Genomic DNA, 15,723 nt, shown 5'->3' with positions numbered 1-15,723 from the left:
TTGAGTCGCTTTGTTCCTGTTTATCGTCACATTCACTGCGACAAAGGTCGCACTTAGCTCCATTCCTGTTTGTAACAGTTGCCAACTTTATAACATTATGAGTTGTAATTTTTCTTTGACTTTCTTTTAAGCATAGAGTTTTATTTTTAAAACGTTGGCATGTGATGTAGAAATCCTTTGCTCAATTTGATCCTCACAACGCTTACTCCATTAGCAGAACCAGAGAGCCCGAGATGATCGTTCACGGGTGGGACAGGACTGACACCCAGCCCACTGCGCTTGTAAATGTAAATTGATACTTGTATAGCACACTACTCACCCGCAAGGGTCTCAAGGCGCTTGTACGAATACCGCTGTGGAACTCATCCTGGCTTTCCCTGTGAGGCGTCCACTCCTGGGCACCCCCAAGGTGGAGGCCAGGCATCCTTAGCGTTGTGGGGTCCGTTGTGGAGATTAAGCAAGCTATTGCCCAGAGTTGCAGAGTGGGACTCCATGATTGGAATAGGCACCGAGGTGAGAATTATCAGGTCCGTGGAATTTTGAGCCCAAGTCCCGCCGAGGCTGAGAATTGAACCCTGGTCCCGGGCTAGACCTCTGCATCAGGGTCTGCCGCTCTAATCATTGAGCCACACTTCTCCACATATTCTCTGTGCGTGGCTCGCTACTACAACATGAACTGGTGGGGCAGCCAGTTCCTGTAAAGGACAGCGGAGCACTTGACACTTCAAGGCTGCCTCAACCACCAGTACTTAAAGCAGGGGGGTTGCATGCGAGTCAATTTATTCTGCTTAAAAACACAGCGACAAGGCATTATTAAATGTGGTGCTTTACTTGTCCTTACCTGCTACCTGTTTTTCAGCAGTGTCTTCTCCCCCCTCCCACCCACCTAATCTCTGTTGATTCACTACCCCCATTAGCCACCCCCACCCAATTGACAAAGCCAATCAGTCTCCCATCGGCAATACCTATTGGCTTTGCCACAGCATGTTTCATCCTGTGATCCATCCTCCCTGTTTTCTTCCTTTTCAACTCTATTCCCCTTATCTTTGTATCTTTGATTTTGCCCTATTCATGTTTAGATATTCACGCTATTATTTTCTGTTCCACTTGTTCTGGTCTTGTCCACTTTGTCCTACTGCATACTGTGCTTCCTTGGTCCCTACTTACGTCTTTTTTCGATAAGTACCAACACTTCTACATAAATGTTATTGAATAGTGAGTATAATAAAATACCATGTGGATTTGTAAAGCTCAGGTTCACCTCTCTGGACTCAATACCTTATATTTATTGTAACTCTTTTTATAGACCTCAGTAGGATGAAAGATTAAGTGGCCTCGCATGGACTTGAACATGTGATCATGAGGTCAAACACAAGCCCTAGTGTTGTTGCTGTAGATCCCTACGAAGATTAACACACATTTGAGCTATCAGTGGCGGGAAGAGTGGTGCTGCTAAAGATGGTCACTCTACCACGACTACTTTACTATTTTGGCTCACTACCACTATGGATACAGCGAAAATTCTTTACCCAACTTAATACCATGATAACAGGATTTGTTGGGGCTCTGGGAGGCACAGAGTAGCGCTCGCCACCATGTCAAGAGAGGGGTTTCCCAGTCCCTGACTTTGAGGCCTATTACCATGCAGCTCAACTATAATGGTTCACAAAATGGATGGCGGGGAGACTTCGTACTGGGGAGGCCCACGGGCATGGATTTGGACCTGAGATAGCTTTCTCAAGTGCTTCTCTGGCTCTCCTTAAGCGAAAGAGAGCCTCCGAGGGATCTGTGGATGATGCGGCAATGTTGGAACCTGGCCAGTAAAAGAGCCAAATTGGGACCCCCATTTGCACCTGAGATTCCGCAGGTGGTTTGCGAGGCATGGCCACATGGGGGACTCTGGCAGAGGTTACCGGACTGGGAAGAGGCAGGGATCTCTACTATGGAGGACCTCTATGAGGACAACACCCTACTACCCTTTAATGATGTATTAGAAAGGTACGAACGGCCCAGGCGTGACTTCCTCTTACATGCTGCATTGACAGCAGCCATCAGTAAGAATTGGAAGAAGGGAATGGCAGAACCACCAGGAGATCAGGCGCCCCTTAGAGAGCCTGTGTGTCAAAAAGGAAACAGACCTTGGGATGCCCATAGAGGAGAAGCCATGGGAGGTACTGGTAGAAAGAGCAAGGAAGTGCTCCAGCAACGCGCGATTCCAGCTAATCCAATTCTATGTCCTCCACAGAGCGTTTCTCACCCCGCACAAAATTAATGAATTCTTTGGGACCCGAAAAATCTGCCCGCGGTGTAAGCTAGAAAACGCCACATTTTTACACTTGGTCTGGGAATGTGCAATATTAGAAGAGTTCTGGAGAGCAGTATCGGCTACACTGGGTGAAATAACGGATAGAAACAGCACTCTGACCCCGGGATATTGCTTATTACAATGGTTCCCTCATACTGCCCGTAATAAAGTTACCAGCAAATTCATTGATCTGGGGTTAGTCCTGGCTAAGGGAGAAATTACCAGTCATTGGAAGGCGACTAGTGCACCTAACACCTCAAGATGGCTGCGAGAATTCACAAAATAGGCTGACTGTGAAGGGATGTTTAGTTTACAAATGGTCCAGAGATCCGGTGATAAAAAATGCTAGACACAGGGAGCAACAAATGCAAAAACAACAGTTGATGGACAGAATGTAGAACAATGTCACAGGGAGAGCATGGGTGGCGTTAGTGGACTTACTCAAACACCCGACTGATGACACCAAACCACCCCCTGAGTGAGGAGAATTGTGTATAGGGATTGAACATTCCCCTACCTGAGCAGGTAACTTGGGGGTGGGCAAGCATGTATTGTATAGTTGCTCCCACCTATGTGGATATCTTCTTACTTGAAGTATGAATGAATACAGTTGCCCTTTGAGAAGAAGCACACATCTGGCGAGAAGCCGTGAATGGCAAAGTATATTCATTAATATGACTGTTGATGACTAATAGCAGCATGATGAAACTCTTTTATCCCTTAGTATTGATGCTGTATCGATTTGATGTAACTGAATAAAATTTGTTTACAAAAAAAAAAAGAGTAACACACATTTAAGATATTGTAATGCTTGCTTAAAATTCACTTCTTAGACATCGAGAGTTACATAAAAGACAACTATAAGCCATGTGTTATGTTGTTGAGCATGTGTTAATGCTTGCAGGATGTCATCTGTAAAGTGGCACATTAGACAGAAACTCTTGGCAACAACTGATAAGGCAGCAGGATGAATGCTGTATAAATGTAACTCTCATACTTGCTTATTGCTGAAGTAACATTAATCCTGGAGGTAATACCTCAATGCTTTTTCCTCTCAGCTCACAAGCAGGCTTTGAAAGTGGGAGGTTCCCAGAAGCAGACCGCCCCGGTTCATGAGATCCGATCAGGCTTGACGGCCAAGCTCCAGACAACACTGATTGTGAGCAGATCCCAGAGCCCGCTGCCAGCAGTAGACTGGAGGACCTACACACCTGGCTTGCTCAGTGTAAGGAGCCAGCTTTCCTCCTCTTCCGTGGATGAAATTGATAGGACTCCAGCCTCCCGGAACACGCTGGAACAATCTGACCCCAAGAGAGGTGTGACACTCAGGTAAAAAAACACTCAAAAAGGAGCTACTCTATGTTCATTCTCCATAATAGATCATCGTCTGGATGGTATTAACGGATGCCCAATTACATGTTTAACAACTCTTCAGCATGACACACTCCCAGTCGCACATTGTATTGTCCAACTCCTCACAATAAATCAGTTTAACTGGCTAGAAGTCAATTAAATGTAAATGAAATGTATTTGAGCTTGTAAAGTGCACTGCTACCCGTAGGTTTCCTGGCGCTGTATAACGCTGGGGAACCCGTCCTGGCTTTCCCTGTGAGATGGTCCCTATTGGGCACCCCCAAGGTGAAGCCAGGCATCCCCGGCGTTGATGGGGCCGTTTGTGGAGATTAAGCAAGCTATTGCCCAGAGTTGCTGAGTGGGACCCATGGTTAGAGTGGCACCGAAGGCGAGATTTATCGAGCCCACTGACATTGACCCAACACCCTGCTGCGTCGGGAATTGAACCCTGGTTCCGGGCCGACCTCTGCTTCTGGGTCTGCCGCCTCTAACCAGTGAGCCACACTACTCCACAATTAGAGCAGAGATGTAGAAATGAGTGGGTCATTTTCTGTAGTTCTCAAGACAAGTAAGATGCAAATATGATATCATCGTCAAACATGAACAGATGGCTAGGAGATAAGGTGAAACACACTTAATGTAGGCACAATTTCAATAGGGTTCCAATCAGTAGAAGTATCATATATTGGATGCTCAAGAAGGGAGAAAAGCCACCACTCTCTCTATAGGATCATATCCTAATCTTGTGCAACGATTCAAGCTCTCCCAAATAATTAAACGTAGAGTTCCATCTCGAATATTCCACCAACAGTCTTTATTTTTTCATAAGCGTACTTCAGTGCTTTGCCGTGCCAACACATGTTTTGTCTATGCTGCAGTATGTTATCGCAGGCATCATCATGGCTACAGTGACAAATATACAAGACTAAAAAGTCATCCCCAGGAGGGGAATGACTAAAATGACATCACCCAGGTCACACTGACCAACTCAAAACATGTGCAAGAAATTATATTGCGGAGTATCAAGAGAGTCAAAATCATATTACATCAATAATGTCAAAATATATCTGATTTCCATTGGCACTCCCAAATAGAATACCCCATAAGACGGAAAAAACGTTATTGTATGGAAGCACCCAATGGTAGAAGAAATAGTCAATGTTTATGTCTACCACCATTATGCAAGTGATCAATTGAGAATAAATCACGGCTAAGTCTGTAATCATGAGATCTCCAAGTATCTAGTTTCCCAATTCAGAAAAATATGGCATGCGGACAATAGCATGAAATAAAGACTTTTGATACATAAGGGATTAACTTTATACAATGTTTGAATATACTTTTTAATGGCATGTAGAAAATGCCAATATGGACAAAAGGAGTGTGGGAAGCACATTGTAGGTGATTTACAGTTTTGACAAATGCTTTTGTGGACACCACTTAATTGGATAGTACATGTGCATATGATTCAAGTAGGATGTTTACAGTAATTTTATATACATCATTTACATTGACTGTCAGGGACTGATTGATTTTAGAACGAGTACTTTGCACCGATATGTCTTGATCGCGCAAACAAGGTGGGCATATATATATAGATATTCTTGTCGACTTGCACCTGTAAAGGACTATAGAATTACCCTAGTATGAAGTAATAACTTGGGGTATGACATTTTTCATGATTGGGCAACTAGATACTTGGAGATCTCATGATTACACACTTAGCCTCAATCTATTTTTTATTAGGTATGCAGACACTTCATTGGTCGCACGCATAATGGTGGTAGACTTAAACATTGACTATTTCTTTCTTCTACCTTTCGGCACATCTATACTAAAATGTTTTTTTTTTCTTCTGGGGTATTCTATTGGTGAGTGCCAATGACAATCAGACATATTTTAATATTAATGATGTAATATGCTTTTGCCTCTCTTGATACTCCACAATATTATTTCTTGCAAATGTGAAGATTTGGTCAGTGTGACCTAGGTAACAGCATTTTAGTCAATCCCTTCCTTAGGATGAATTTTAAGTCTTGCACAATTGTTATTGTAGCCCTGATGAAGTCTGCCATCACATCCTGGTGACAGATGAAACACGTGTTGGAATGACAAAGAATTAAAGGACGCTTTTGAAAAAATAAAAACTATTGAAATATTCACAACGGAACTCAACATTTAATTATGTGGAAGTGGCCGAAGCTTTGTGCATTATTATATCATCGTATTACGTTTCTTTTGTGTTTTTAAACATGTTTGCTTGCTGCAAAGTCTTTTCTTCGAAAGCAGAGGGCTGCCAGAAGCTGAAGCTGCTGGCACTGGACTCAGAGGAAGCTTATGGACTGGACGGCACAGAAGCACAGAGCAAAACAGAATGCACCTGAAGGGATCACACTGGGCAAGAGGTGCAGGGGACAGAGGCACAGCTGAGGGGAACAAGTACAGTCTCAATAACTTAATGTGGTCTCCATCAGGTATTATCGGTCTCATTCCTTGGCATACAGTCTCATGTAATAGCAGGCGTCACACTTCATGGAACACAATCACACGGTTTGCTATCCTCAATGATTCCACTGACGTTGATAAGTTGTGCACCAGGAATTTTGTTAAAGAACTCCTCATATCTCACTTTTGTGGGCCAGTAGCCTTGAGCTATCTTCAGGGGACGTGCATAGAGGCCAAGAAGCCATGGTCTTACCTGTGGAGTGAATACATTGAAAAGCCAAGAGCAGGAATTCAGGACACTTGCTCAAAGTAATCAATGCAAAAAGGCGGAGCTTCTGCTGAGAAGGTAAGCATAAGAACAACTTCTTCTAGTGTCATGCTTCATGGGTGTGGGAGCTTCTCCTTAAAAAGAGAGACAGAGAGAAAAATAAAGAAGACAGTGCAAGGAGATGAGGGCAGAATGAAAAGAGAATAGTGGGGCTTCAATAGAGGGAGGCTGAAAAAAACAGTGAAGGAAACAGGAAGTGAAAAAATAAAAGAGACAGTGGTAGTATGAGATTAAGAATAATTAACAGAGACATTGGTCAATCCTGGAAAGGGAAGAATGAAAAGAGGCAACTGAGGAACACAGACTGTGGAAGAAACAGAGGGGATACACATCATTATCAACAGCATGTGACTATGTTTGGAGAAAGATAAAAACAACTAGTTACAGGGGAGCCCACAAACCCAGAAAAGGCCAGCCTGACTCACTGCCTTGAAATCGGTAATAAGGCAGACATGAAGGACAGCAAATATAATGGTGTGCTAAACGTGAAGCCTGGTGACAGAGAAAATGGGGACAAGGTAGTCCCCCCCCCCCCCCCAAAACGCGACTGCTAATGCAAAATACCAGCCCTGATATTCAAGAATGGGCTTAAACCCTCTCTGCAGAGGGTGAGGGTTAGCAGGGGTAGATGATGAGGGGCGAGGCAGTGTAGAGCACAGAGATATAAACACAACACAAGACCCTGTCATATCATGGTGGACTGCAGAGTGTAGGACGCTGAAGGGACAGCCTATGTGGATTGTGCAGGTTGGTAGCAGAGATGTACAGGACAAAAGAGAATGTGCAACCACTGACACAACATGGTTCTTCCAAATGAAAGAAATGTAATCCCTGAATATAGAAGGTACAGGAGTGTGCACCGCTGAATGATGGGAAGAAAAACTTTAAATCAAGTAACATTTCACGGTTTTGATCTGATGTATCAAAATCTTGAAGTGATGCTCACCTGACTCGTAGCAAGAGTCTGGTTTAGTCTGGATTATTTTACTGCGGTCGTGGTTTACATTCAGCAGTAATTGTCTACATGTAGCTAACACTTTCTTCAATGAGAGTGATTCGATCCTAAGGGCCAGATGTACATACTTTGGATTCCCTAAAGTGATGGCAATTTACGTCCCGATTTTTAGCGAATTCAGTGTTACTTTTTTAATCAACCGATCTACAAATAGGTTGGTTCACAAAATCTCAGGGGGGGGGGGGTTACAGTTGGTCGCAGTATTACCGAAGTAGGTCATAAATGGCGAGCCACTACAATTCGCTGCCATTAAAGAGATGGTGGCCTGCTGAGGTCAGCAAATCACCCTGTCTGTGATTGTTTTTAAATAAAGCAATTTTTTTTAACACATCTATGTTTTCCTTAGAGAGAACAGAATGTGTTTAAAAAGAGAAAAGAAAAAATGTTTGCAAAACTATTTTTTAAGAGTAGGCAATGGTCCCATGCACCACTGCCTACCCCTAAAGAATATTTTTGGACCACTCACAAAGGGGAAGGAGTCCGCGGGGATCCATTACAGTTTGTGAACCAGTCTTTGAGGAATCTATAAAATATTCATGTTTTTCTTCCGCATTTCGGTCGCAAAGCATTAATACATTCTATTAAAAAAAATAGCCATTTGGCAGGGGTTGGCCTAAACATGTCCCATCCAAACAGCAATTCCTTAAGAATTCCCAAATGCATTTAATGATTTGTTAACATAACACCGAAACGCTAAATGGGTTTAGTACATTCGCAAAAACACATTTTCTTGTCGCATACCCTACAATTTATTGAATCACAGGGTTTGTAACAATAAAATGCATTAGTACACTTGGGCATTAGTGCCCATGCCCATGTGGAAGTACCTCGAGCCTGGGGTTCAATCATGGTGAACTCTTGAAAATGTATGTTCTTTTTCAAGTCGTACACTTATTAGACATTACTTTCTCTTTTAATGTGCGACAGTCCATGTTTTTGGCAGATCACATCAGTGATTCAAAGTTTTGGTACTTTGTTTGTCTTAAAGGTGACTTTCCTTCAGCACTTCTGACTCCACCTTTTGATCCCTTGAATGAATTATTATTCGGGGTGTGGGTGAATAACATTTTCTGTTTCGTGATAGTTTCATTAGCATAGCAGTAAAAACAGGTTATTTATTAGACTATTTCAACACTAACATGTATAAGTTCAAGGTATACTAACAAGAAAAGTCTCTTGGTACTGATACACGACTAGAAAGAAAATAAATATTATTGATAACTGCTGAGATAATGGCTGCTGGAGGTAGACAGGCTATACAGCTGGAGACAGTAGAGACTTGTGAAAGGATAAGTGGTCTAGAGTCTTCACAACCAGAAAGGCAGAAGGTACCACACAGTCAGCGCTTGTGTGATGAAGACTGGGTTGCATTTTCAAACTTTGAGGCAGTATGGAAGAAAGGGAGCACCTTAGCCATTTTATATTGTGGCAGGATTATAGAGGAGGAATACATTTGACATGAAGGAGGGTTTTGGTGGTAGAAGGCCCAATACAAAATGCACAGAGATTTGTCATCCCTGCACGCCCCGCAAGCTAGGCAAGCTTTTAACAGGTGCCCCACATTGAACAGTCCTGAAGAGACCCGAGACCCCAATCAGGTCGAAACGTCGTCGACAAAGAGACAGACCTTTAACAACAGTTGTTTACACATTGCAATTGTTGTACTTAAATTGCTTATACTTATAATTTGGTCACCTCTTTTCAACTTATATGTACATTTGAAACCTTATGTCATCTAAATATTATTATCTTTCACTTTAGTAGTTAAGGTTCCTCTTTTTTTGTAAAAATTCACTAGGGACACGCCATCACCTTTTTGTTTACATATGTGTGTATAATGGTACTGAAATGAATTGTTGATACATATTTTGCTTTTGATTGCAAATATATTCATATTGTGTATACACAGCTTCCTTTCTTGGCTTCTAATTTTAATCACCCTCATTGCCATTGTGCGTTTTTCTTTACCAGAATCTATTTGTATTTGCCCAGAGGAGCCATTGTTTCTTGCTATTACCTATACCGTAGGCAGAGCTGCTTTGAAATGGCACACAAGCAGTGTGCCATGTAGATTGTGTCCTTTTTTCAGTGACAGTTTGCATTTATTTGGTGAGGGATCCCTAGTGGGGACTCTTCAGTCCCAATGAGCAAGGTACCAGGGGTACCATTTACTTGGGACTTACAGGGGGATCTGAAGTTGTGCCAATGGTAGCAGAGTTTAGGGAACAAACACTAGTACTGGGAACCTAGTTAGCAGGGACCCATCACTCTACAGTCAAAGTTGCATCAAATGCCAGGGAAAATAAGGGGGGGAGGGTACTGCAACAGAAACCCACTTTCATACATTCCCTCTTGGGGTGAGTAGTTGGGAATGTGTTGGGGTTTGTCTTGCTTTTAGACACCTGCATCACCAAGCCTTCAGGGGAGGAGTGCTGAGATAAAATGCAGGGTCGTCTGAGAACGGCAGTGGTGTAGTACAATTTAGAGTTTGAACAGGGACCCACAGCAAGGTTTAGCCCATGCCCACAACAAACTGACTTTTTAACAAGGCGCTTACGGATAAATGGGCTACGTGGATGTTTGCTCTAGCCGAAACACTTCTGTAAGAACATTGGTGTAGACGAACAAGGTGAGGAATTGGAGTTCAAGGAATTTGGCTGCCCTGTGCATTACCATAACATAAGAAGCTCTCTCACCAGTAGCAGGTCCAGGGGTGAGAGGAGCCTTGACTCTGGGTAGGTATTGAGGCCTCTTGTAACTCGTCATGCCAATACTCTTCATGGTATGGTTTACCACTCTCATCACACGCATCTTCCTAGTTAGTAAAAGAGTAAATATAGAGTATGTGCTCTCCATGGTGAAGCCTCGGGACGAGGAAGCGGTGCCTCAACAATGGACAGACGTGGCCTTGGTTGAGGTTGAACTGGCTTAAACTCAGTTACAGAGTACACAGTAGGTATCAGGTCTTATGGAGTTAGAATCGGCATCAAACTTTTGGGAACTATTGTGGACCATGGCATCGGAGGTAGAGTATGGTACCACCCCTGTGCCATCTTGTGAGAGTGAAAGTGATGGGAAGGGGACGAGTCCTGCTTAGATTTCTCATGTTTTTTCTACAACTAACCCAACAATTTGATCGAAACCTCCTGCGTCTTCCTAATCTGGAGCGAGATCCAAGCGGTCCCATCATGGAGTCTTCTGGTGCTTGGCGGTGTAGAGTTTAGCCTCGCTCTCTTGTTTGGCCTACAGGGTCATCAACGTACAATCACTGCAAGCCTTAGAGTCGTGAATAGACCCTAAGCACCACATGCAGACCTGATGAGGATCTGTCACATACATTTGTTTGCGACAGTCCCTACAAGATTTAAAACCCATCATTTTGGGTGGTGACATTTCACTGGCTCACTGTTTTTAAAATCTGTTGAGGTAATAGGAGTCTCAAAGAGAATCCACGTCAAATGAAGGGGAAAAAAAGGAACTCACATCTGTGTGCAGGAGTAGCGTTTTGTAGGTTATGCATGTCATTTCCAGAGTGGAATGGGGGTGTGGAGCCGTACAGTGCCACCTACAGGTGCACAGAGGTACTGCTGACACTTTTCTGGATCCACTCGGACACCTGGGGAATATTCAAAAGGTGAGGAATCAGTGGCTAGAAGTCTCTATCAGAAAGAGTGAGGCAACATTATAAGGAAAGAATTCACCTGTGCATCCAGATTGAAGGAAGCAGGGCTAAATACAAACTTGAAGGATTAGATTACGTTCGAAGTCAAGAGAGATGCCAAGGTGTGTGATGGAGTGACAGGAGTGGGACAAGGGAAAAGAGATGCATCCAGAGGAATGTTGGTATTGTAGGTTAGCATTGCGTTCAGCCAGTTATCATGCACCCAACTGTTAATTCCCATCACCCTGTTATTGAGGATATAGGAAAATTGCTGGGGTATTGTCCATCTTAACTTCGATATGGAAATCATTGGCCTAGGAGTAGTACATATGGTCAAAGAAGCATATGCAGTGCCTTAAATGGGCCGTTAAAACTGGTACGGGGTATCAGCACTTCTTAGTTTTACCAAGCTGACTACCGGTACTTCTCCACTGCCAAGGAGAGTACTGCTACTCGTGGTCAGATTTATAAAGTGGTCACTGAGCGTGTGGCTGGGGGACCAGTTATGGGCCCTTTTCTTGGCAGTCTATTGGCCATTTTGTTGTCTGTCTTTATCAGCTGTAGCAAGCGGCCCAATGGCACCTGAACAGCCTGCTGAAGGAGCAAATCCCTCCCCACCTAGATGAAAGCTCTCATTTTCCTCAACAGCCCATTGCCAGGCCTCCATGCTGGATCGTCTTGTTAATATATGGAAGATTGGCTGCCCAGGGCACAGTGATGTTTGCAGACTGAATGAGTGGGAAGGGAGAGGGCCTGTGCATGAGTGGTCATGTAGGAACCCAGGTAAGAAGGATCATTTTCACCCCTTGGCCTCCCACTGGGACTGTTTTACCCTGACACACTTGTCCCCGCCAATCCCCCTTACCCACCCGCCTGCTGGGACATTGAGTCCATGATGGGCAGGGATAAAGTGGTGAAGATGGCCAAGCAGCCTCCCAGGATCCCAGTATTGTTCTTCTCCTGACCTCCACCTTGCTGGACTCTGTGCATGCTCACGACCCTACAGTGCTCACAGTCTGCTTTGCAAACTCTCCAGCCACAGGGCCATCTGTTGAGAGGAAGGAGAACAGGGTGAGAGAAGGTGAAGAGTGAGGGGGAAGGAGCAGAGGAGAGCTTAAAGGGGAAAAAGATACAGACAGAAGGGGTAAGTGCAGATAGAGATGGGGAAGGGATGGAGGCGGCAATGGAAAGAGGAAGAGCGGAGGCGGCAGATTAAAACGAGTGATATAGAGAATGATAGGATACAATTGGGGTAAAGACAGTGGGGCAGCAACAAATTAGATACAAATGTGAGAGATATGATTGAGGAAGGGATTGAGAGATTAGAGATGTGAAGACTGATAGAGTATTTGTCTGCTTGTTTGTGTGTGTTTGCCTGCTTGCGTGTATGACTGTGTGTGAGAGAGAAACTAAATCAGAGAGGAAGAGAATCGGGCAGTCAGGAGGTATTTGAAAAGAAATGCGTTGAATGCTGGTTTCTGTGTGTGCACTTTTGTATATATAAGGATAGCGTCAAACGCAAGCAAGTAGGAAAAATATGACATTAAGAAGCTGCAAATATTACATAATAAGGAAAAATTAACATTTTGTGTTTGGCCTTCATTTTGTATAACGAGTTAACACATTTTGTTTATATCGATACCTACCTCAAATAGTATGTCCTGCAACTGGTGTAGATGTAGACCTCATTATTAATGATGCTATGCCAGAGTCTCTCTTGTCCTAGGGCACACTGATTATTAGTCTGAAAGCGATAAAAGTGCTGTTGATGGCTTGGCTGAGGTCAGAGTTTAGAAGCTCCTTCCATTGTTCCAAGAAGGTCTTCATATCACCCTTTATAAGCATATGTAGCTTTGAATCTGCACATATGGAAAGTTTGAGACAACTATCAAGGGCAATGCAAAGGTACAATGAATACTCAATAGAAGTGTTTTCGTATCATGATGTCTCACCCTGCCTCTAACCCTGCCCACTAACCACACCCCTAGCTCAATTTAATGAGTATCTGCACTTATATTTTCCCATTTAAAGCACAGAACATATGTAAGTTTGGGGTTTAGCAATGACTTTGGGCAATCTGTGCCCTCCTGGATCAGGAGCTATTTTGAAAGTGTTCTTTCGGACGACTTCTGAGGCCAAGTCTATATATTTCTCCCAAGGAGTATTTTGATTCATTTGAGAGAATGCAAATCTCAGGTGAAATGATAGTTTAATTTACTTGTCTTGTCTGTAGTGAACTACTTTGATTTATTTGCATCACATATATGAGATTAATGCTTTCCTCTCTTCTTGTTATTTACAAATCATGGTCAGGCGATGGTGACGTTAAGTCATTGGGTCGGCCTTATCCGCTGCAGGCAGCCAGATGAGTGTCGTACTCCCGGTAGTATGCCTGTGCTGCTCTACATGTAGGATGTGTGTTTCATGGATCACTGATGTAGATGTTTTCTACAGATGGTGTTACTGCTGCAGCATAGGAGAGAGAGGAACAGAAAAAAAAGACAACCTCCTACCACTGACACAAGCGGCCATCTGTTCCTTAATAGTTCTTAATGGTTCTGACTTGGCTGCTATTACAAGCGTTATCTTTGGTACCAGTCCGGATGACCTGTAACGTGACATGATTAAGCACTTTGTTCAAGATGAATTTAGTGCAGCATATTTACTCTACCAGTTACTGACTGTGATTTCCTCGTGTAGGTAGAACTGTGACGAGAAAGACAATCGAGGAGGGAATACTAATTTATCAGAGTTCATCCTCATTACACTGAGTCTTAGCTTTTTTTAGTTACATCCCAAGACCCCCTGACCATTGGCAGAGTTCTTCTTGGAAGAAACAAACTGAGCGGTGAGTGTGTGTCCCTTTCCTTCTAAGGCATGAGGGAGATGTGTGTTCTTTCATTTATCACGTAAATGTGGTTACCGGGCTGCAGGCAGAGAGCCATGACCTCCACGTCACTCCTTGTCCCAGGCATTACCAGTGAGTCGAATACGACCTCTCAAAGTCAGGAACATCTAATAAATGTTGTAAAAGAAAGCTCCACTCACCCTCAGCTGGCACCATAAGCATCAACCTTTAAAGAATTTTGGGGGCCCTGGGCCAAATGTATTTTGGGGACCCTGTTCGGAACAGCTTTGATTTTATGATCCAGTTTCAGCTCTTTCATGCCGTCTTTGGACACATTTTAAATGTGTGTACGTCTGATATTCAGAGATAGTGATGTGTGTTCTTAATATTGTAACATAGCAGCAGTTCACTAATATTACTACAAATAATCTCTGTGACACTATTCTATTTCATATATGTGAGGTCTTTTATTGGTCTAAAGGAAGCCGTTAATATGGATGTTGCATGAAACAAACACATTTTGCCTGCAAAATATCTGTAATAGACACATTATAAATAAATGATAGAAAAACAATCTGTTTAAAAACTATTCAAGGTCATCAGGGAGGGCAAGACTCAGCAGAACAGAGCTGGCTCTATCAGAGGCCCCCCCTAAAAGGCTAGAGCCCAGGCCCACAACCCACTTTGCCCTTGCCTTAAAACGTCTCTGACCATAAATGAGGATTACCGGTAAGTAGTCGGGACTTCTCCTATGGTTAGGACTGCGAGAAGGAAGAGTAACATTTGAATTAAAAGAAGACTATTTAAGTAAGACATATACAGGCAGGGGAGAAGAAGAATTGAGAGACAGGTAAAGCCCTCGGCCCAGCCCATCGTGTTTACACTGGAGGGCGCGTTCAAGTCGCATAGTAAATTTGAAATAAATGTTGATCCCAACTTGCTCGGGGACCTGAAGGGGCGGGGTGGTCCACCGAACACAAAATGATCCAGTTGATGCCGAAAAAATACCTGGAGGACAATGGATGATGCAAAGAGTGTGCAAGGAACCATACCGTGCGGTTTTACAGGAAAGTAAAGCTGGAAACCACACAATACCGCTCATTCTGGTGGCGCCGGGGCGAACATTGGAATCAACCTGTAAACCCGCTACTGTGAGACAATGGTATTTTCCCAGATGAATTTACAGTTTCTATAGTCCAGTGGGAGTGGGGCTCATGACGAGGCGAAAAGAGGCATCACTGAACGGTCTTCTCCAGTTCACATCCTTCCTGGCGCTCCCCGCCCCTCCACGCCCTCCACAACGAGCTCCTCTGACATATCCCCCCCACCACCCCCTGCACTGCCCGCCGATACCTCCTGTCTCTTTCCCTCCCCGTGGGCGGCCGCTGAGCAGTAATTCTGAAGGCAAGAAATGAATACGCCAGGCCCCAGCAATCTATAAATTGCTTCACACCAATTGCTCTGTGCCCACTCCAGCTGACAGGGTCCTTTGTGCAAGCACACATCCAGGCCGCGTTTCCATGGAAACCCCGCAAGACCCCTCAGTGACAAAAAAAGAAAAGAACAAACTTATTTTGTTAGAGCCAAATTCCTGATTATTGTGGCAGGAATGGTATAGCACGAGTACCAGCGATGCCATCCACCCGCCTTAGAGGGCGTGAGCGGGCAAAGGCTCTGCTTAGGTCAGTTAATTGACTTCTTTCCTTCGGAGTCCGGTATGCTTACCTTTTCTTGAGGCCTTCCACTTCGGGGCAGGTACAACGTGATA

General features: G+C 43.8%; 1 protein-coding gene across 3 annotated transcripts in view; it reads left to right on the top strand.

Moving 5' to 3' along the window:
* Positions 1 to 15,723, top strand: part of GAS2L2 (growth arrest specific 2 like 2) — a 470,641-nt gene that overhangs the window by 331,408 nt on the left and 123,510 nt on the right. For all 3 annotated transcript variants that reach the window (XM_086954751.1, XM_086954750.1, XM_086954752.1), the window contains one exon: positions 3,364 to 3,634. In XM_086954751.1, the coding sequence (XP_086810877.1) occupies positions 3,364 to 3,634 (271 nt within the window). The remainder of the gene's footprint in view (positions 1 to 3,363; positions 3,635 to 15,723) is intronic.

Source organism: Lissotriton vulgaris, chromosome 2_1 (genome assembly GCF_964263255.1).
Source record: "Lissotriton vulgaris chromosome 2_1, aLisVul1.2, whole genome shotgun sequence".
Taxonomy (NCBI): domain Eukaryota; kingdom Metazoa; phylum Chordata; class Amphibia; order Caudata; family Salamandridae; genus Lissotriton; species Lissotriton vulgaris.
This window is presented reverse-complemented; position numbering and strand designations above follow the sequence as displayed.